At 35.8% G+C, this 21,054-nt stretch overlaps 6 protein-coding genes across 6 annotated transcripts in view; 5 read left to right on the forward strand and 1 right to left on the reverse strand.

Moving 5' to 3' along the window:
* Positions 1-3,070: 3,070 nt before the first annotated feature.
* Positions 3,071-6,292, forward strand: EV154DRAFT_462888 (Spb1 C-terminal domain-containing protein). The gene is made up of 6 exons (XM_051597602.1): positions 3,071-3,160; positions 3,222-3,366; positions 3,435-3,481; positions 3,542-3,659; positions 3,721-5,456; positions 5,522-6,292. The coding sequence occupies exons 1-6, from the start codon at positions 3,127-3,129 to the stop codon at positions 6,097-6,099; spliced, it is 2,658 nt and encodes an 885-aa protein (XP_051458704.1). The 5' UTR covers positions 3,071-3,126; the 3' UTR covers positions 6,100-6,292.
* Positions 6,293-7,231: 939 nt separating this feature from the next.
* EV154DRAFT_562494 (uncharacterized protein) lies at positions 7,232-8,284 on the forward strand (the record flags this gene model as incomplete). The annotated part of the gene is made up of 5 exons (XM_051605728.1): positions 7,232-7,324; positions 7,377-7,668; positions 7,720-7,800; positions 7,863-7,934; positions 7,986-8,284. The coding sequence occupies 5 exons, from the start codon at positions 7,232-7,234 to the stop codon at positions 8,282-8,284; spliced, it is 837 nt and encodes a 278-aa protein (XP_051458705.1).
* A 4,829-nt stretch (positions 8,285-13,113) lies between these two features.
* On the forward strand, positions 13,114-15,449 carry EV154DRAFT_480467 (uncharacterized protein; the record flags this gene model as incomplete). The annotated part of the gene is made up of 10 exons (XM_051598332.1): positions 13,114-13,137; positions 13,196-13,301; positions 13,449-13,524; positions 13,634-13,735; positions 14,456-14,488; positions 14,542-14,621; positions 14,758-14,831; positions 14,887-14,978; positions 15,186-15,246; positions 15,420-15,449. 10 exons carry the CDS (start codon positions 13,114-13,116, stop codon positions 15,447-15,449), a joined length of 678 nt encoding a protein of 225 aa, XP_051458706.1.
* A 328-nt stretch (positions 15,450-15,777) lies between these two features.
* On the forward strand, positions 15,778-16,352 carry EV154DRAFT_505471 (ricin B lectin domain-containing protein). The gene is made up of 2 exons (XM_051601175.1): positions 15,778-15,881; positions 15,937-16,352. Exons 1-2 carry the CDS (start codon positions 15,804-15,806, stop codon positions 16,294-16,296), a joined length of 438 nt encoding a protein of 145 aa, XP_051458707.1. The 5' UTR covers positions 15,778-15,803; the 3' UTR covers positions 16,297-16,352.
* A 3,605-nt stretch (positions 16,353-19,957) lies between these two features.
* Positions 19,958-20,404, reverse strand: EV154DRAFT_562496 (uncharacterized protein; the record flags this gene model as incomplete). Its single annotated transcript, XM_051605729.1, has 1 exon — positions 19,958-20,404. The coding sequence occupies one exon, from the start codon at positions 20,402-20,404 to the stop codon at positions 19,958-19,960; it is 447 nt and encodes a 148-aa protein (XP_051458708.1).
* A 91-nt stretch (positions 20,405-20,495) lies between these two features.
* Positions 20,496-21,054, forward strand: part of EV154DRAFT_418868 (regulator of chromosome condensation 1/beta-lactamase-inhibitor protein II) — a gene marked incomplete at both ends in the record, with an annotated part of 1,032 nt that continues 473 nt past the window's right edge. The window contains one exon of the mRNA XM_051595862.1: positions 20,496-21,054. This exon is cut by the window's right edge and continues 473 nt beyond it. Within this exon, the coding sequence (XP_051458709.1) occupies positions 20,496-21,054 (559 nt within the window).

Raw genomic sequence — 21,054 nt, forward strand, 5'->3', positions numbered from 1 at the left:
TTGTACGGAGCTGGTTTTATTTCCCCCGCAAAAAAGATAAGATGGTCCACAGATAAACAAAAAATCTTTTACTGCTAAGCACATGCAAATTTTCCTTCCCGTTTCATTAAGAGTTTTCCAATTGCTTATGTAACTCCGTAGACTTCTAAAAAAAAAAAATTGTGAGAAAAATATATCCGAAAAGCATAATGAGCTAAATTATTCCCAGGCTCAAGCTAAAAATGGACAAACCGGGTTTATACCGGGAATGACTCAAATTGCCAAGAATTGATTTATCATCAAGTTATAGCACGGTTTTTTCGACCCTTGCATCAAATTACGTAATAGTCTCAGAAAATTCTTTTTTTTTTTTCAGCTTTCAAGAAAAAATTCCCTACCCCAATCAGAAATTTAATATTTCCCCTGGCCAATCAATTTTTTAAAAAACATCCTAACCAATTAAAATTACCATTTACATCATTTACATCATTATACATTTTATTTATTTTATGGATGCTTATACAAGACATCCTATACAATAAAATAGTCAATGTGAATCAACTGCAATGCATTGGATACCATATTTGCTTATGAAAGAATAAACATTGGTAAGGTTTGCTTAAAAAAAGCAAGGCATTTCTACTTGCTTGTTCAACTTGCCAGTGAGTAACATTAAACTTTTTGTATTCGCGGACTTTTCAAAAACCCATTATTGTTGCTCAAGTCGAACATCATAATTCTTGGTGTTTCCATTGGCAGGGATGTTATTTTTTCCCTCACTACTCTTGACACCCGATATGTAGGCTGCATGAGCTAATACCTTATTGTATCATTAAACCCATAATAACATAATTGGTATCCATTAATCTTTTCATTTTATGATGGAGTGTAAGCCTGTTGGCATACTTTTATTGTATACATGTATATCTTAGCTTGATATGTCTTGAACATTTTGAGTGTTTATTCTTTGCGAATATAATAACTCTTTTATCTTCAACTGCGTTTTTTCTTCTTTATACAATACATTAGATCACACCTTCTACGATCAACTAAAACACATTTGTTTGTCTATTGCTTAAGTCGGCTAGATTTAACTCTTCATTATGTAATTGTTTTTGATTAAGCATTTGCAGCGGCGCACTTAAATTTTCACTGAATAAATATGTCATTTTCTAAATGTAGTGTGAGTCCCCAGCAGTTAAAAATAAATTACTAAAGCTATAGATAGTTTCCGTAATGATCATCATCAATTTTCGCTGTCCATTTCAGTTGGAGTGGGGGCTACGATTGGAATTGGCAGTCTGGTTGCTCATTCGGTTTAAAAAGTTTAGGAAAAGAAACGAAACGAAAAAAAAACGAAAAGTTAAATTTTAAAAATTTTACGTTACATTTTAGACATTTAATCTGGTAGCTATTACTTTAGTGTGAGTTTAAATGCAACCGCTGCAGACACATTTCACTAAAAATGATCACTCATTAAATGTAGTGATTATTTTTAGTACACCGTTGCGGATGCTCTAATTCTTTTTTATGACGCTGGTTCTAGTGAATGTTATACCAGTGCTAGTGTTCTGCTTAATATCAAAGATGACAACACCATCTTTTTCGAGTGCTCTTTGGAATTGTAAAGTTTTATCAACCCTCTCATATCAACCACTTGTAATTTCTGGTTATGTCCTCTAATCTTCCAATGTTTCATCAAGACTTCGAGATAACAATGCTCATAAAGAATTTTACAAAACGCTTCGTTATTCAATCAGGATTTTTCATGGTCTCATCTACACTTGATTTTGAGATCGCTGAGAATGGCATGGGAGATATAGCTATACTTACATCATGAATAAAACCAACAGGACTTGGGTTTCCTGTAGCCAAATTCAAAAAAATAATCGTTTTGATATATCGCACGTTGATATAACTTTATAAAAGTTATTGTAGAAGAAAATCATAAACACGGGTTTGGTTGTAGTTACTCGTATCAAAGATAAATATTAGAAAAAAAAAGTGTTACATGATTAAAGTCAGTGATGCAATAGTAAAAATGCAAGGAACGTTTGGAAACAGCGTTAAGTGACAAATCAAGTCAGTGCCAAAGATTCTGTCTCTCGGCAGGAAGCTAAACAAGGACAGCTCCTTACAAACCACCACTACCATAAACATACCCCATTGAAATCTACTGTTTTTAGTTTATAACATTAAATATAAAAGATAGGCATTAAGACATAACATCATAGACAAGGCTGTAATTAGATCATTACGAAAGGTCAAATCCATGATGGATCACTATCTCTCCAAGCTAAAAAAGAAAAGAAATTCATCAATAGTTTAGATTAGGCATCAGATACCAATAAATGCCTTTTTAAAAAAAATACCCCCCTTTTGACTGAGATAAAGACCAAGCTGCAGATGCCTAGCCAGCTTAATTCCAGCTGCTTTACTGATGCTGATAATAATGCTAATAAAACACGCTCAGGGCGTTGAACTGCGTTGGAAATGTCGATAAAGCTGATGGGTACATTGAACTTGATAAAATATTAATATTAAAAAAAACGAGAAATATAACCAGCCTTTGGATAGGTTGGAGCCTACACAACCCAGCATGATCTTCCAAGTCTGTAAATGTTTCATAAGAAAAAAAACGGACTTTAAAACATTAATCTTTGTGCCTGGAATGAAAGGTTATTTTTTTCTAGAAATTTGGAAAGCTTTCTATTTTTTTCAAAGTTACATGTAATAGCAAAATTTAACAGATTCCCTCTAAATAAGTTTGTAGCTTAGAGATAACGATGCTTTATAGCTTAATACAAAAGCACATTGTAAAGTAGTTAGCAATAATATCAGAAGTTGTAAAATAGCTTTGGTGTACCAGTGGTATATACTCATTGAATTTGGTATGATAAGCCGCAGGTCAGTATACATTTCGTCCAAAAAGGGATACACATCATACATTGGAGTACAAATCATAAGGTCGACAATTCAAGGTTTGACAGCGCAGAATCTGCATTAAAAAGAAAAAGTGGTCACATGTGGCTTACCCGCTTGATTTTTTTCGACTCCCTCTGGCTGAAAAAAAAAACTTTAATTTAGGCAAGTTACTTCAAACTCTTTTTTTTTTCTTTCACAAAAAAGAAAATAGATTTATAGATCATGGGTAAAGCAAGAGAGAAGAAGAACTCCAAAGGTAAACCATAAACAAGAAACAATAAGAATGATACAGTCACTAAGTCAGATCTACTATTTAGGACGTTTGGATAAGTACTACCATTTAGCTAAGGAACAGGGCTACCGTGCCCGTTCTGCTTTCAAGCTTATTCAATTGAACAAAAAATACAACTTTTTGGAAAAATCCCGAGTGTTGATTGATTTGTGTGCTGCTCCTGGTGGTTGGTAAGTTTAATAGATTCGTAATTCATCGTGGACAGATCTTAATACTCCTTTTTTGTTGTTGTTAAAAGGCTTCAAGTTGCAACAAAATATATGCCTCAATCAAGTTTGGTTATTGGTAAATAATAGTTAAATGGAACGCAATGTAATTTTTTGTGACTAATGCTCTTCATTGTAGGTGTCGATCTTGTTCCTATTAAACCCATTCCTGGTGTTATCACCTTCACTGACGATATTACAACTGAAAGATGTAGACAAAACTTAAGACAAGAAATGAAGACTTGGAAGGCTGATGTGTATGTATTTTTGTCTTTCAAGGAAAATTGCATAGACAGCTAACATTCTCTTTCTATATAGTGTTCTTCATGATGGTGCTCCCAACGTCGGTAGAGCTTGGGTTCAGGATGCTTTCACTCAATCCGAACTTGTACTTGTTTCATTGAAGCTTGCTACAGAGTTTTTAGCCAAGGGTGGTACCTTTGTCACCAAGGTTTTCAGATCCAAAGATTATAACAAATTACTTTGGGTTTTCCAACAACTTTTCCGTAAAGTCGAAGCAACCAAACCTCCTTCTTCTCGTAACGTCTCTGCAGAAATTTTCGTCGTTTGCCGTGATTTCATTGCACCTAAAAAGATCGATCCCCGTATTTTGGATCCTAAATCTGTTTTCGATGATGTTGGTGCTGAGGAGCAAAAGAAGATGACCGATATTTTCAAGCCCGAAAAGAAGCACAGACACAGAGATGGTTATGAGGATGGTGATTATACTATGCACAAGACAGTCGATATTATGGAATTCGTCCGTACACAAGATCCTATCACTGTTTTGGGTTCTTATAATCAATTTACTTTCAACGAAGATGATTCTAGAGAACTTTACAAGCGTGAGATTACGACTGAAGATGTCAAGATCAATTGTCAAGATTTAAAGGTCCTTGGTAAGGGTGATTTCAAAACTCTTTTGAAATGGAGAGCTACTCTTCGTGAAGAATACAAGTTGGATAAGAAGGAAGAAGAGAAGGCCAAGAACGCTTTGATTGAAGAAGTACCTATTGATGAGGATGAATTACTTGAAGCTGAGCTTCTCAATTTGACCAAAGAGGAAGCTTCCAAGAGAAAGAGAGAAAGAAGAAAGGCTAACGAGAAGAAGATGAAGTTAATTCAACGTATGCAATTGAACATGATTATCCCCACAGATATTGCCTTGGATGAAGGTGGTGTTGCTGACGAAGAAATTTTCAACATCAAGAAGATCAACAAGGATGATTCTCTTGCTAAACTTCATGCTGGTGATATGGCCATGGCCGATGAATTCGAGGATGACGATGATAACAACGATGTCAAGGTCGATAAGAACCTCCGTGGTCGTATTAAGGAAATGGATATGGAATTAGATGAAAACCTTGATTCCGATGAAGAATATGAGCGTGATCTTGAAACACAAATGGATGAAGCATATAGTAGATATAAACAAAGTAGATCTGACAGAGACGCCAAATTCAGAGCCAAGCAAGCTCGTGATGAAGACGATGAATGGAATGGTTTCGATGACAAGAAGAAGACAGATGAAAACAGAGACAAGAAGTTTGATTCTGATTCCGAGTCAGCATCCTCTGAATCTGAATCTGAAGAATCTGATAGCGAAAGTGACTCTGATTCCGACAGTGATGATGATACTGTCAAGGTTAAAAAGGTGAAGGCTCCCAAGACTCCCAAGGTCAAACAACCCAAGAAGATTGCCACAACTACTGTCAATTCTCTCATGAACGATCTCGGTGAAAAGGCTGCTTTATCCAAGAAGACTGCCAGTGGTCTTACTACCGCTGCTTCCATGTTCTTTGACCAAGATATTTTCCAAGACGTTGCTCTCGATGAACTTGTCGATAACGAAGAAGATGAATCTAGCGATGACGAGAAGGTGATTGAAGAATCTCGTAAGAGAAAGAGATCCCAAAAGGATGTCGATGAAGTACCTGCAGCTGAAGAAGACAGTGACTTTGAAATTTTAGCAACTGAAGATGCCGCACCTTCCGACGAAGAAATGTGGGATGGTAGTATTGATGAGAACTCCAAGGCTATGCAATTAGCATTAGGTAAATTGAATATAATTTTACATCATTTGAAATTACTGTATATGCTAAACATTGTTTTAAAATAGAAAACGGTTTGACAACTGGTGAAGCTATCACAATGGCTCGTCAATTAGCCAACAAAGAAAAGACCGTTGAAGATCTTATTGATGCTGGTTTCTCTAAAGAAGCTTTCAGAGATAAGGATGGTCTTCCCGAATGGTTCTTGGATGATGAAAAGCACCACAACAAGCCTAATTTGCCTGTTACTAAAGAAGCTATGAACCAACTCCGTGAGAAGCTCAAGGCACTTGATGCCCGTCCCATTAAGAAGGTCGCAGAAGCCAAGGCTCGTAAGAAGTTCAAGTCTGCTCAAAGAATCGCAAAGGCACAAAAGAAGGCAACTGATATTGCTGATAACGAAGATATGTCTGAAAAGGAAAAGGCAAAGAACATTGGTAAATTATTGGCAAGAGCCACTAAATCAAAGCCAAAGACCGATATCAGAGTTGTTGTGGCTAAGGGTGCTAACCGTGGTGTGAAGGGTCGTCCTAAGGGTGTCAAGGGTCGTTATAAGATGGTGGATGGTGTCATGAAGAAGGAAAGACGTGCCGAAAAGAGAAGAGAGAAGAAGGCAAAGAAGAGTAGTGGTAATGGCCGTCGTTAAAAACAAGGAAAAATATTTTAGATTCCCTTTTCCTCCTGTTTAATTAATTTTTTTTTATCACGATACAACACTACCCACACACACAAACCATTCCATATATATTTGTACTGCAAACACCCCTCTCAATTTTTAAATGTCATTTTAATCAACCCAAAAAAATCATTAAAAGCTATCTGTATATTTTTATTATCACATGTTACAATCCATATTGATTTCCATATATAATTCATGCATAAGTAACTCTCAGTTGATCTTTGAGAAGTACTTTTGGGCCCACAGAACTTTAAAGACATGGTTGTTAAGGATCAGTAACCTGACTACACACTGTGTCTTTATGTCTTAAGAGCTCCTTGGTTTGACTTTTTTGGATTTGACTTTTGATTCGACTTTTGTGATGAACTGACATATCTGTTAATAATTCATCATCATAAATAACATCAAATACACTTATATCATCTCTTCTATACTAAAATAGAAATATCTCAGCACCCACACTTTATAAAGCAAACACATTTCTTTAGCTGATACATCTTCAACTAAAATAGAAGTGCAAGAAGACAATGTACTAAACTCAATTAGCTACTTTAAAAAGTCTTTTCTTGTAGGCAATCTTCATGTGTAAATAAAGTTGTTTTCACTTTGCGAAGATCAAAGATAGAGTGCATTTGATGCGTCCTCAACGCTTTTCGTGATACATCAAAGCATTCATCTGCAAGTAGCACAAACAATACAGACTAAAGCGGAAAATCCTAACTAGAATGAGTAGTGACTGCCTTTGCCAAAAAAACACTTCAGTGCAAAAAAAAAGTCATGATTTTGACCTTCAAAACCCACCAAAATTTGACCCTCATATTTTATTTTACAGCCAAAACCACAGAAACCACAAGAAAACCACAAGAAAATGGTAAACCACAAGAAAAAATTTCAAAAAAAAATTTTAAGAAATTTTTTCTTATTTACGAGAGTGGCTTTGGATTTTGGTTTCTTTATCTTTTCTAATACTATCAACACCTTTTAAACAAGTAGTTATCGTATTTTGTTGCAAGCAGAAGGACGTAAGAATTTCGATCAAACAATTAGTTATAATCGTATTTTGTTGGAAGCAGAAAGACGCAAGAATTTCGATCTTTAAATGTTAATCGAGTGTAAAGAATACGACAAAAACTTTACTTTGGACGACATCAAGACAGCCGTAGGCAAGCATTATGCTCAACCCATTCCTGAGGTTGAATAACCTCGTTCCCTGAGTAAATACAGTCTTCTCCCATTTACAAAAGACTGCGCCTCTTGAACCTAACCATGAGGGCACCGAGGCAGTTACTTTGACGTCCCAATATCTGTCTGAAAAGTATAGAAATCAGACAGAAGCCGAACTCGAGATACTGGAGGCTCATACCCAGGAGTTGGAGAAAGGAAAGGTCCTGGGAACCTGCGTCAAGTCAGGATTGACGAAATCCAAGGTGGAATCAACCCTGGTGTCCTATATGCGTGCGATGAATACTTTTAACAAGTTTGAATTCGCATGTATTTACGGCCAGGGTGGATCTTGGTACGACGTGTGTGCTGGAGGTAAGCATATATTATTCTTTTTTTGGGCAATTGTTAATATTTATCATAAAGAGAATGTCGAGAAATTGGACATGAAGAAATGGAAGAAGGAGGTTATGTCCTTTGCCTCTCTTCCTCCTCCAGTGAAAAAAGGTATTTATATGATACTAGTGAAAGTGACGATAAACATATATTGTATGCTTACATTTATTAAGCTACTCCTGTCTCTGTGGCTGCGCACGTCCAAAGAGTTACTACGGTCAAGAATGCTCTCAAGAGCCTCATCAGTAAGATTAAATCAGAAAAATTCAAACTGTTTGTCTAAATTTATTATGTAGATGACCAATGTAGAACCTCTTATGAAAACGTTCCCTGGAAGGACTTGGTCAGAGGTGAGGATCTTGATGAGCTTCTCCGCGTAGAGGCCATTGACACTAGCAGGCGTATAGTTGTTGATGGCTGGCCGTTAACCGATTTCGAGCTGAGAAACTTCTTGTTGCGAGGAAATTTGACGCGGGTAGAACGTTCTTACAATCAGCTCAGATTTAGAATGATCAACCCGCTTGCTGAGCCAAGCAGCCCAGTTGTCCAACCAAGCGACCTAATCGTCCAGCCAAGCGACATGAAAGTTCCATAATAAATAAAATAATAAAAAATTAAGACAATGCACTTTATACAGATGTTTTTATTGTTTTTGTTGATTGTTATATGATATCAAAAGTCGGATTGATGATGATCTATGTCAGTCAAAAAAAATGGATACTATTTTTGTATTTTGGGCGCACAAGTAATTCCTTTGGTATATTTCCGGTTTCATTCACCTTATCCTCAATCATCTTGATACACATATTATATTCAAGATTAAATAGTATAAATAAACAGTTTCATACAGATTCACTCAATAAAAAGACTGGCTTAAGTTTAATTTGTTGGATCATAAATCACGGCGGTTACAACTGGAGGAAATAACTTTATCTTAGTGATGGTGGATCTATTTTCAAGATTTGTAATGCTAAGTGCACTGCCAGATAAAAAAACTTCGACAGTAGCAAAACAATTAGTACATAATTTCTCTATATTAAGGCATAGTAAAATAATTAGTCATGACCACGAATTAGAATTTGACAATTTACTTATTAAGAGCATAATTAATCAATGTGGAATAGACCACAGATTATCATCGCCGTCCAACCCATGAGGAAATGCTGCAGATGAATCATATAAGTTAGAGATAAGATCATGTAGGTGTCATCATTCATCTCAAAATGAATAACGATACAGTATCTTTTAAATAGAGCTATGCATGGTTTGATTCATGGTATAAGAAATATATCGTTATTGGTGATTAATTGTAGCAGTCCGTAAAAATAAATTTTCACAAATAATAACACCATCAAAAGGAAAGAGTAACCAATAATTAATCCATAAGTTACTTTTCGCCTAAATTCTAATCAACTACGGCTACAAGCAAAACACTGCAAAAGGACCCTTTGGAAAGGAAGAATATTTGGCATTTATGTACTTCTAAATTATTCTTCGTCTGGCATGAAAAGGTCATAGATGAGTAATTTTATAAACGGGATCGTGCTGAAAAAGAAAAGACTGATTACGTGAAAATTGTATATCACTCCTTGAGACGTTACCTTAAATACAAGCATCATTAATAATGGTAATTTAGCCAAAGTCGTATCCAATGACCTGTTTTAGAATGTCAAATGCCACATGATCATTAAGACACATCGATAATCCGGTTAACGAGTGTGTTATATGAAATATACATGCATTTTAAGATATGAATGCTAATAGTAAGCGTAAAGTGAAGCTATATCAATATATAATAATCACTTAGGATTCAAGTAGAATGTATTTGATGTCAGTGTTTGAGTTGCTAGCCATTCTTGAGGTAAACATCTTTAATCTAAAAACCTTGTCCTTTTTACTTAATTATTTTATTCTGTTTTTCAGAATGAATATGACCTCCAAAAGGATATCTTAAGGAAATTGCGACGAGAAAATAACTTTCTCGACAATTGATGAGAAGGAGAATGTGCGATATAATTTCGAGAATACAGATTTTTGGAATAAATGTTTATGCTATTTCTTACTCCTTTATTTTATGCAAGCATTTATACTAAAACTCGTAATATACATGTCTTTATATGCAGTGTACTATTTTCATAAATTATTCGTGCACGCTTAGAATAAAATTTCAATCAGCTACGGAATAAATAATCGCTTAAAAATAACTAGGAAAAGGAATACAATCTGCTTCCACTTTCAAATTGTACATCTTTTAAACTTGATTTGAAATACCTCCCAAACTTCAATCGGAACACATTGTCGGCTTATTTTTCTTTTACCTGAGGACGCTTATGACAAGTTTTAAGAGAGATTGGACTGTTCAGCATAAAAGTAAAGCATAATCAACTTCCGGAGTCTTAAAACGCTGGAGTAAAGTATAATATTAACAAGATGAGATGTTGAGATAGGTCTAAGTATTTGGTTTTAAGCTTCTGTTACTCAACACTAAAAATCATTCTTTATAGTACATAAGAAAAACAAACTATTTATTGGATTGGTGTTTTCTTTTTCGGTAAAGATTTTAACTTTTGGAAAACAACCGCGTAACACCTAGAAGGGATGAGTCGGCTGTGGTGTTTTTTTTCTGTGGCTTTATTAATATACATCTATGCCTTTGTGTCAGTTTCAACAGCAATATCTAAACAACACAAAAATGTTAGTTTAAGTACACATTTTATCAAGTTAAACTTAAATTCTTACTTTCATCTAGACAAGGCAAGAAATAACGGGCGGAAGATCCAGTTCTTTTAGCCCTTAAACAGCGTAACCTTCGATATTTTGACTATCCTACACTGCTTTGGTGTTGCATGAAAATGCCGTAAGCAATTGTTTGGGCACCCTGATGACTTCGCTTGACTGCATAGTACATGAATGAGATAACAGAGAATAACATTAATCCTGGATTCACGGCCAATAGTTTGGTTGTGTAAAGAAGAAACTAAAGGAAGGCTATTGTCAACGGCATAGGAAACAATCCAAGCTTCACAAGATTAAACTGACAGGGGGTATTTATATCCACCAAAGTCCTAAACATATACGCAAGCCTGTTTGTCAACCCATCTTCTACCTGGGTCCAAGTTAGATCAAGATAAGGATAAACCACAGTATAAATGAAGGAGAGCATGGAATCTCCAAAAATCTAAGTTCCTAAGTGGAGATTAATATCATTAAAAAGTGATCGTCAAATTATTGTTATACTCACACATTGTCCGAACCGCTTCGATAAGTACTTCATGTGTCTAAATCTACTTGTAACAAAGCATGTTAGCAAAAATGGGGAAAACAAAAACCAATTAATAATATTACCAGTGATCATATTGTGCTTTGATCAAAAATCAATACAAAATCATTTTCTTTCCAGGGCATGGTTTGTACGAAAACGTCACCAATTACTTTGATGCTTTAATGACATTATTTGGCTCTTTAGACGCAGCTAAGATGGTATAGCTTTGACACAAGTTTGAGAGATTTGCATAGTCTTGAGGGAACGTTTGAAGAGGCTTGATACAAGATGAGAATATTTGACGATGGTTATAGAGTTGCAGAGCCTTTGGATAGCATTTAGAGAGACTTAACAAGATTCATGCGCCTTGACGAAGGTGATAGAGTTGCAGAGTCTTGAGAGGATTTGATAATATTTATAAAGTTAAGAAGATTTGAAGAAGTTTGCAAAGGTTTACATAGTAAGAAGAGTAGTAGTATAAGTTGAAAATAAAGATGAACGAACAAAGTATCAAGACTCTTCAAGTATTTTTAGTCACATGACTCATTTTTTTATTTACCTGCCTGGTAAGTCCATAATTAAACTGTTTTAAGGCTGAAACGCTTGTCAGATGATCTTTTTTTTTTTTTTTTTTTTTTAAAAAAAAAAAAAACGAAACGAGTAATACAGTAAGTTGCGACATCACTTTATACGAAGTAGATTGAAAGATCATATAATATTAATGCAGAGGATAAAGCTTCATGAAAACAAGCATACAGATAAGCATCAACGTACAGGTGAGAATAGAAGTACATAATGTCAATATTTGTCAATAAAACACTTAACATCATATGACAAGAGCAAATATTGATGTGTGGAATTATAATGGATTGTTCCGGCTCAGTAATGTAATATGTAATTCAAATCAGCAGTAGAATTCAGCTCATTTGATAGTTATAGTGTCGTAGTAGAAAGACATTTCCTTTTATCAACGTTATAGCTGAATATTTCAGCACAGCCGACTATACACTCATATTGACGAATTTTAAAGGGAAGGATAATGACACATCCTGTACCATATAATTTAGTCTAATCGGACCTTCCGTTTAGAGTCTTTATCTAAACATCAAACCTGTAAGATTATTTATATGCATGATGTTGGGGTTATTTTATCATTTGATGGAATGAGAGATCTCTAGGCGAGATACATATACTCATATAGGTAGAGGGTTTCCGATAGATTCCCCCTCATCTTAGAGAGGCGCTATTTACTCCAGCTTACCTTTTTTCCTTATCTAAAAACATATATATATATATATATATTGGAAGATGATAGCATAAAGAGTAGCATGAATGCAAAAGTGGGCTCCGAACTCGATCGAAAGACTTAATTTATCACGACGGGCACACGGCCTTAAGGAATCATGTGAAAAATTGTTTAATCTTGCAGATCTTTTTTTTTTTAATCCGTTGCACAAAAAGAACATCTCCCATGAAAAAGCAAAACTTTAATGCTCATTTTCTCAACATCCAATGAAGAAAGTAACCATGGTATGCACACGGATGTGATGAGAATTTGACGGATTATTCAAAGGATAATACATATGTCCAAAAAATAGTAAAAAAAAATTAAGTTTGTAAAAGTAGCCTAGACAAAATCAACAAAATAAACAAAAGAAAAACAAAAAACTCGTATAAAAGGGAGACTGCTGCGAAAAAAGCGCTCTTTATCTTTTTATTCTTTTTTAAACATTAGAACAGAGAAGTTAGCATGGCTTCAGCACAAGGATGACACTCTCGTCTCTGTTCGTTTCCGTTAAATCTATCCACTTTATTACAGATCGGGCAGTGTTCCAAAGGCCGTAGTATTCCCAAACAGGTTTACATTAGAGGAGTCTGTTGGTGTGTCAAAGTCGCTGGGCAATAAGGGTTTTGCGCGCAGCCGTGTGGGATCTTTATTTGTCTGTATCGCTTCATTCGCTTACAATCTGACTTGGGTTAGTAGCCCTAGTTCCAGGAACTTCTTACAAACTAGTACCACAATCCGTTAGGTGGAAGGGTTGGATTTAGGAGCGAGTTAAAAGACGGTGGATGGTCGTAGCTGTTTGAAGCCTGTCAACACGCTCTTAGTCACGGGTCTTGGTTGGGATATAATTTTGGCTTTGTATCAATGGCACGTAAGAATGTTTAGTACCCGAATGTATCTTGTAAGTGCTTTGCCTTGGTTTGTTTACGTCTACGCTAGAGATATTGCAATCCGCATAGGCAGCCAAAGATGGACCTCCTCCTAGACAGTTACCTCATCTACACGGAATGTTCGCCTTAAAGCCAATGCTCGTCCAGGTGCGGCTGCTACGACTCAGCTGTCAGGGTAAAAAGCACCACCCCAACATGGTGTAGGGGGTATTTGGTCCTGGTGATTCTTATGTTTGTGCATTGTGGGCAGGCAGCGTGAGGATAATTAGGTTCTCCGTAATGAAGATGGTTTATCGGAACATATTTAATTTTTTTGGGCTAGGATGTGCTTCCACCTTCTCGTGGTCTGGCCTGTTAACCAGCTATTTTATGTTGGGAACTAGGAGAAGCACTTATTAGTATAGTTTATGTATTTTTATTATCATAAAATAAATAAATATGTTTTTTTTTCTTTGGCTTGATCATAATTAATTTTTTATATGCTCATCATAAATTTTACAACTTTAGCATAGGAGAAATAAATGCAGAGAACAAGGATGAAATATATGCTCTTAGTTATGTTTCGAGCCTCTGCATGAATACTAGTCTTCCAAAACTATTTCCATTTTGGTGTGATATATATTTTGGTTCCCATCAAGTATAGGGTTTTCAGCAGACATAAAGGAGACAGAGGCTGGTTAATTTGCGGTCATCCTGGGGGCATTTGATTTTGTTCTTGGTAGAATGGCTCAATTATTTGAGTGAACTCAAGGACAGTGGACATTATATTAAAAGTTTTGAGTGATGATTATTCTTGATGTTGTTAACTGGAAGAAACATAGAGGTATGTAAATACGGTAGTCTAACTTGCGATAGAACAACGTGGTGAGATTAAATCCTTTAGAAATAATCTTAAGGTATGATTGGTGTGCAAATAGTCAATCCATACCAGGATTTCTTACAAATAGTAAATCAGTATGACTATTAGAAGTCTAGATGTATGATGTAGGAAGTTAAAGACAAGAAGTGTTGTTTAGCTGCAACTATGTTAGGTCGTTTGTAACGGTATCTATCGCTTGTGTCACAATGGGTATTGGATGACGTTTTGACTGAAAGTATATGGATTGATCATTTGGGAATAGAAGATGTGATATAAATTCAGTAGAATTGAATTACGTATTTCAATAAATCAACTAAAACGCCAGGCCAACTAGATAATGTTGTGCCTTAAGGAATTATTGAGAATATCCACCGCTGTATTATGAAAAACCTTTTAGTGGACTTCGATGTCTGACATACCCAGACAACCTTACTCCCGAGAAATATGCAGATATTAAAAAAACATATTAGGCATACTCTTCCCATTATCGGTTTAGTTACAACGTATGTTCTTAATTTTAAAAGGAGCATATTTAACAGATTGATTGTAATTTTAGGGCAACACAAATTTCCAGTAATTTTGCTTCTGGTGTCCGTGTAATCGTTAACTTTTTATTTCCACCAGGTATTGTCAAAGGTAAAAAGATTATACTTCATTTGATGCTGTTCATACATATTTTTTACGCGGATGATATAGTCTGCCGCTAGTACGCCGTTATTCCGTATCAACGGTATATTGTAAACCGTTTTCTTTAACTTATGTGCAACGTCAGGTTCCGAATATGGAAGGTTTTATCCTCCAACTTTAAAACTCAAAATATGTATTTTTGAACTCCAGAAATTCTCGGTGGGCCCAGGTCTGCAGTAAATGAAAGATGATGATGAATACCAAATTGGAATAGTTACACAAAGAATTACGGCACATATTGAGGCTAGTCGAGAAAGACAGAGAAGGCTCTCGGTTACGTGTGCAGTCGGATTTAGAATGTCAAAGGTAAAGTTGAACATACGCTTTTTTACACAAAACGCGCTAACACTTTGAACTAATTTATCTCCTTAATATAAGCAAACAGACATATTACTACATATATTGAGACAAAAAACCACGTCTGACTACTATTGCTACTTTTTCTGAAATTGTCTCATCCAAATATGGGAAACAAACAGTTCAAGAGTAATATCTGGAATTAAAATGTTACAGGAACATGCCTCGTTTTTTGAACTGGCCATTGGACAAACGCCGAGAATCGTTGTATGATCTGGTAAAAATAAAAACCACATGCAAAATGTATCATGAAGGCGCGTGTACATAACTAGGGCGATTTACAGATACACTTGTGGGGATAATGTAAGTACTCCAATGTTGCCACCAACTTACTCAGCGCCATTGGAACAAATAAAAAGTTGCCATTTAACCTTGGCAAAGTATTTTTAGCTTTTACGTGGAAAAATTAGAAACAGATAAAGTTTCATCATATTCATGTAATAATAAAAAAAAGGAGGCAATTAAACAGCCTTTAATGAATGATAAAATACATACATTAGAAGCATATGGAAGTAACTATCCCTCCTTTTGTTTTAGTGTATCCCTAACATCATGTCATCATAATAGCATAACGTATTCATTATGAAATATTTATATGTCATGCGTGAACAAAAGAAGAGAGGCGTACTTCTGGACTTAAAAATTTAAGTTATTCCCTTTCATCATCTCGGGTGAGGCTATTTGTTTTCCGAGTTGAAATTACTATAAAATACGCCCAAAATTTTGCATAGATGCATTTCTTTATATACAACTTTATATTTCTCAAACAACAAAATGACCAACGGACCTTTATACTTCATTAAAAGCCAATTCAACGGACGTGTTCTTGACGTCGACGAGGGTTCTACCGAGGTAAGTTTTGTAATGAATATATACTCAAGTCACATTGATTGACTTTGTGTAAAAGGATGATGCCAAGATTATTGTCTACACTCAAAAAACCGACGATTGCTCAAACCAATTATGGTACTTTGAGGATGGTTACTTCATTAATGCAAAGTCTGCCAAGGCTCTTGATATTCGAGGTGGTGAGATGGAGTCCGAGTCTCAAATTATTCAGTATGCCCAAAAGATGACCGAGGAAGCTGCCAACCAAAAGTGGGGTATCGATGGTGATGGTTATATCTATTGCCAGGCTCGTGACGACTTAGTCTTAGATATTGAGGGTGGCGAGGACGCCGATGGTGTCCCAGTTATTTTATACGAGAAGCGTGTGGGAGAAGTTGCTGCTAACCAACGCTGGTGTTTGGAGATGTACCAAGCTTAAAAAAATCATAGGAGACTTTATACCTAATAAAAATCGTAATCGTTTTTTAACAATGACGTACATAAGAGAATATTTTTAACTTTGATTGAGCGTGGACCTGTGAATACAACGGCCTTGTTGCGTCGGACAGGATTAGATGCATATACAAGCAGCGATAATACGTTATGTTGTGACGACCTGCGTATATCCAAACCACACCCCAAGGTCTACTCTGAGTTGATGAGAATGGCTGTGCACAAGACACAGCGCATCGAGGTAACGGGGGGGGGGGAAAGGGGGGGGGGAATATAAAGAGGTATAGGGATGGTATTTATTTATATTAATCCTACTTTAAAGAATTTTTACATGGTGGGATCCTATGCGTTTGATTTGGCAGGTGCGAAAAACGTATCATTTAGAACAGTTTTCTTGAATACGAGTGAAAAGGTGTATTCGGCAAAAATGTATGATACGGGTGGTCCTGATATTACTGGTGCCAGTCTTGTAGAATGCGTAACAAAAATGATTCAGTTTGAGAAAACAGGGCATTTTATTCAACCCATTCTTACAAGAGATGCTGCCATCACCATTGAGAATGTGTAATATGTATATAAAATTCAAGTGATAGAATATTCCCCTTTAACCAAAATAAAATCTTTCATCATTTGCAAAATAAAAAAGTAGATATCCTCTGTATGATGGGTGCTCACTATATTCATACTTAAAGGGCAAATACTATCTCCATCTTTACATGAGAATTTAAGATCTTTACATGAGAATACAAGATCTTTACATGAGAATACAAGATCTTTACATGAGAATACAAGATCTTTACATGAGAATACAAGATCTTTACATGAGAATACAAGATACTTTACATAAAAAGACACGATTTTACTTTATACTTTATTTTAAACAGCTTTATTTAGTTCAAACGTTGTGCTTCTCTCAGTTCTCAAAAGCAGTCATTTAAGAGCTACAAATGATTAACAGGACAAACCACGAGAAGGTGGAAGCACATCTCGTCCCAAAAAATTAAAAAATAAAAAGATGTTTGCACGCACCTTTTTGAGACAGCAACGGAGGTTATCATCAATAATAGAAGAGAGAAACAAGCTCTTGTGCTCGATTACTTGTTAACTCTTTTTACTACGAACAAGAAACACAGTTGTTGTCTGTGTAGGGATATCCTATCGGTGAGAACTGTCCATACTAACCAGCCTAAAAGAAACCCTCTCCTTTTACGGTTAAAAGTAAGTGAAGGACTAGTCACCCTATTACCCAACACAAGAAAAGGAAGAAAGTCAATGACTTAAAACTACTAAAAGAGATTGGAAAAAGCTTCACTGTTTACGTCGTCCACTTTTTCTCAGTCTCCTCAAACCACAACCGAGGTTGTGTGACTAGTGAGTGCGTAGTTATACATCAGAATGTACAATGACCTTTGGGCACCGAAGTGAGACCATGTAATTCCCATTTAAACCAACCAATGCAGAAAGACCCACAGATAGAATCGCTACTAACTGAGGAGGGAGAAAAAAAGCAAACATGAGGGGATGTTGTATTTATATCCCCGTTTCAGCCACCGCTGACGTAAGCACTTTTTAAGGCCAATCAAATTTCTTCCAGTTGGGCATGTGGGAAAGGGGGGGGGGAAATCCAGCAGCAGCTATCTAAAGTAAAAGACTTTTATTACGTACAATGTATCTGTATGAATATCCATGTATACACCTTTTAGGATTTTTTTGTGATTTTTTTTTTCAGTATGAACTACAGGGTTTCTAGAGGATAAAGATTAAGCTATACGGACAAATGGGCTGCATGAATCTGAATTGATGGTCGGAGATGAATGCTCTAAAAAATGTCACAAGTCTATTTTGTGTGTAATAAGAGTATCTTTTGTAAGCTATGAAAAGGTCTATCTCCCGAGAGAGATTGATATATATTTTGTTTCTGTATTTAACGGATTGGGGACTTATTTAATTACGAAGTCTTTCCGACCCCTTTGCCGCCACGTGGGGTGAGGGGGGGGGGGAGTAGATGGTACCATCCCTCAAGTGTGTCAAAAAAAAAAAAAAGTTCTACTACCCCCTTGGGAGAATAATTAATTTAATTATATAAAAGAAGAAAGGGTGATTTAATTAAAAAATGAATTGCAATATTTCATTATATGAGAACAAATCTTTGTATTTAAATTTTTAATGATAAAATGTCCTTTTGAGAGGGAGGGAGGGAAAGTTTAACAGTTCATTGCAACTTTAAAATAAGACTGTTTGTAAAACCTCTCCCCCTAAGTAAAATGAGCTATTTGGTCTTTTGGAGTTGTTTTTCTAAATATTAAAAGATTCCTTAACCAAGTTGTGCACAGAAAGAAAAAAATTTCACTCCATGATTAACTTGGCGGTTTATGACACCCTTCAATATGAGAAAAACTCTATCACGGAAGTCCTTATAAAGACAGGCTTAATTTTATGACAGATCCCGTTTCTATAGTAACCACACACCCCCTTTTTTTTTTTTAAAAAAAAAAAAAATCGCATGCGAGTTACATGATAAACGCGTGGAGTGAGTGATGCACACCATTTTTTTTTTTTTTTTTGAAATCTCGTTTATTATTATTGTTACGTAATCTGATGCAAGGTACGAAAATCCGTGCTAAGTGATAATAATAACACGTCGAGTTGCTCCTGGTATGATATTTACAAGTTTATAGGGAAGCTTTTGGGTTTCATGCGAAATCCGTATGTGACTTTTACATGCTTCGTAGCAATGAAAAATCAAAGCTGGCTTCTTTTCAAAAACGAGTATAGATTTAGACTTGAACTTAGCTTTAAAGCGACAGATTTTGGAATTATTGTCCTTATGATGAATATCAGATAATTGAGTAGAATGATCATGTTTATTTTAAATATACCAAAAAAATAAAATAGTACGACAATATGAAGAATCAAAGCAAAGCGAGTCTTTTGTTCCGAATTAAAAATTCAGATAAATGTATTACAAAGAAGCAACTTGTTCATTTATTTTCATCTTGGCATTCAAGAGCAAAACTTCCGAGTCAAAAGCTGCTACGTTTTTACTCAAAATTAAATAATGTATTCTTGGTCCTCTTCTTGCTATTCATTGTGGCATTCAGGCTCAGTTTTTCTCTGGCAATTTCGATTAGGCTTAAGATATTTGGTGAGACATTGTCATCCATAATGGTACCGGTAGATGAGCCAGACATCGAAAAACACTATTTCTCTTTCTCAGATTCATGAAGGACTTTGAAAATGATATCTTAAGCTTTGATTACAACATAATGATTGCGCCAAATATAAAGATAATCAAAGGTATCAATTTATGAGGAAAGTTTATCAAGATAAACAGGGTTAGCGAGAGTAAATAGCTTAACTGCGGCAAATGCATCATCAATCGGAACATGTACCTCATAGTTCCAATCCAATTCATATGAACAATCATAACCTTATTCTGTCAGGTCCATGTAGTATCTTAAAATTGCCTTGTTCCTTTGTAAATTTTTTTCTTGTAGCTGTAAACACTGTACAACGGGAGTCTTCCTCTTGTGAATGAACAGTCGATCGTTTACAGAATTTTGCTTCTGTATGATGTAAAGGGTCGACATTTAAGAATAAAAAGATTACATTGCTGATAACGCATGTATGCTCCAAGCCAATAATCCCTATCGGTAGGTAAACGGAGACAACTCGATATTCTTGGTCGCAAGAATTAGATTTATTCTTCGACCAAAGCCATTGCTTAAAGAGATTTTGGCATTGTACACTTTTTTTATATTCATGACGGAAGTCTTAGCAGCCTTGGAGACCTTTTCACTATCCAGAATGTCAAGCATGATATTGTCTAATATTTCATCCAGTATCTTCGCAAATTGATGATAATACGTTAATTTACTAGCATCATCATTGTAGCAAATGCCGCGATTAGCAAGACAGTTATCGGTGTTTGGGTCGAGTATATCCAATATTTGTACGTATTCGACCGGATTGGGATTCAGCATTTCCAGCTTTTTCTCGGCAATAACAATTCGCAAGTCATTTTTCTTGATTTTGTCATTGATAGTGTCTCGTGCAATTGTCTCTTTGTATAGTTGCTTAGCGGTGCCTGCCATCCCTTCATTTATAAGTGATTTTACTAGGTTGACCCTCAAAAAAATTTGATAAGTTTATGCCACATAGTTCTCTTTTTTATTTCTTTTTATAATGATTAAGCTTTTCGGGTTTGGATCAAATGGAAATGGGCAATTGGGTATTGGAAATCTTGAAGATGTTAGTGAGCCAACACCATGCCAAGGCATTCCGGATAGCGAAACAGTTCGAAAAGTAACAGGAGGAGGAAACCACACAGCTCTTATTACCGATTCTGGTCATTTATACATGTCTGGATTCTCTCAATTCGGGGAAGAACACATGAAATTACTTTCAACTCAACCAGAAGAAAAAAATAAGGAATGGATGATATACCAACGGCGATTTGACCACACAAAATGGCAAGACGTGGCTTGCGGATGGGCCTTTACGATTTTGGTTTCTGAATCAGGTAAACTCTATGGATTGGGCACTAGTAAATGGAACGAGCTTGCAGGGAAAAGTAGCAAGGAACTCGTCGAAATTGATCATGCACAACTTCAAGATATCGTGTCTGTTGCATGTGGATGGCGTCATGTAGTCGCGTTAGATAAAACTGGCCAAGTATACGGCTGGGGATGGGGTCGTCATGGTCAGTTGAGGCCTGCTATCGTTGCGTCCACAGATAAGAAAG

Source organism: Mucor mucedo (genome assembly GCF_025094135.1).
Source record: "Mucor mucedo strain NRRL 3635 chromosome Unknown EV154scaffold_35, whole genome shotgun sequence".
NCBI lineage: Eukaryota > Fungi > Mucoromycota > Mucoromycetes > Mucorales > Mucoraceae > Mucor > Mucor mucedo.

Coding starts and splice junctions, on each gene's coding strand:
- EV154DRAFT_505471 (XM_051601175.1), top strand. CDS start 15,804: ATGACCAACGGACCTTTATACTTCATTAAAAGCCAATTCAACGGACGT. Junction 15,882..15,936: donor TCGACGAGGGTTCTACCGAG/GTAAGTTTTGTA, acceptor TTTGTGTAAAAG/GATGATGCCAAGATTATTGT.
- EV154DRAFT_462888 (XM_051597602.1), top strand. CDS start 3,127: ATGGGTAAAGCAAGAGAGAAGAAGAACTCCAAAG. Junction 3,482..3,541: donor TCAATCAAGTTTGGTTATTG/GTAAATAATAGT, acceptor TCTTCATTGTAG/GTGTCGATCTTGTTCCTATT. Junction 3,660..3,720: donor AAGACTTGGAAGGCTGATGT/GTATGTATTTTT, acceptor CTTTCTATATAG/TGTTCTTCATGATGGTGCTC.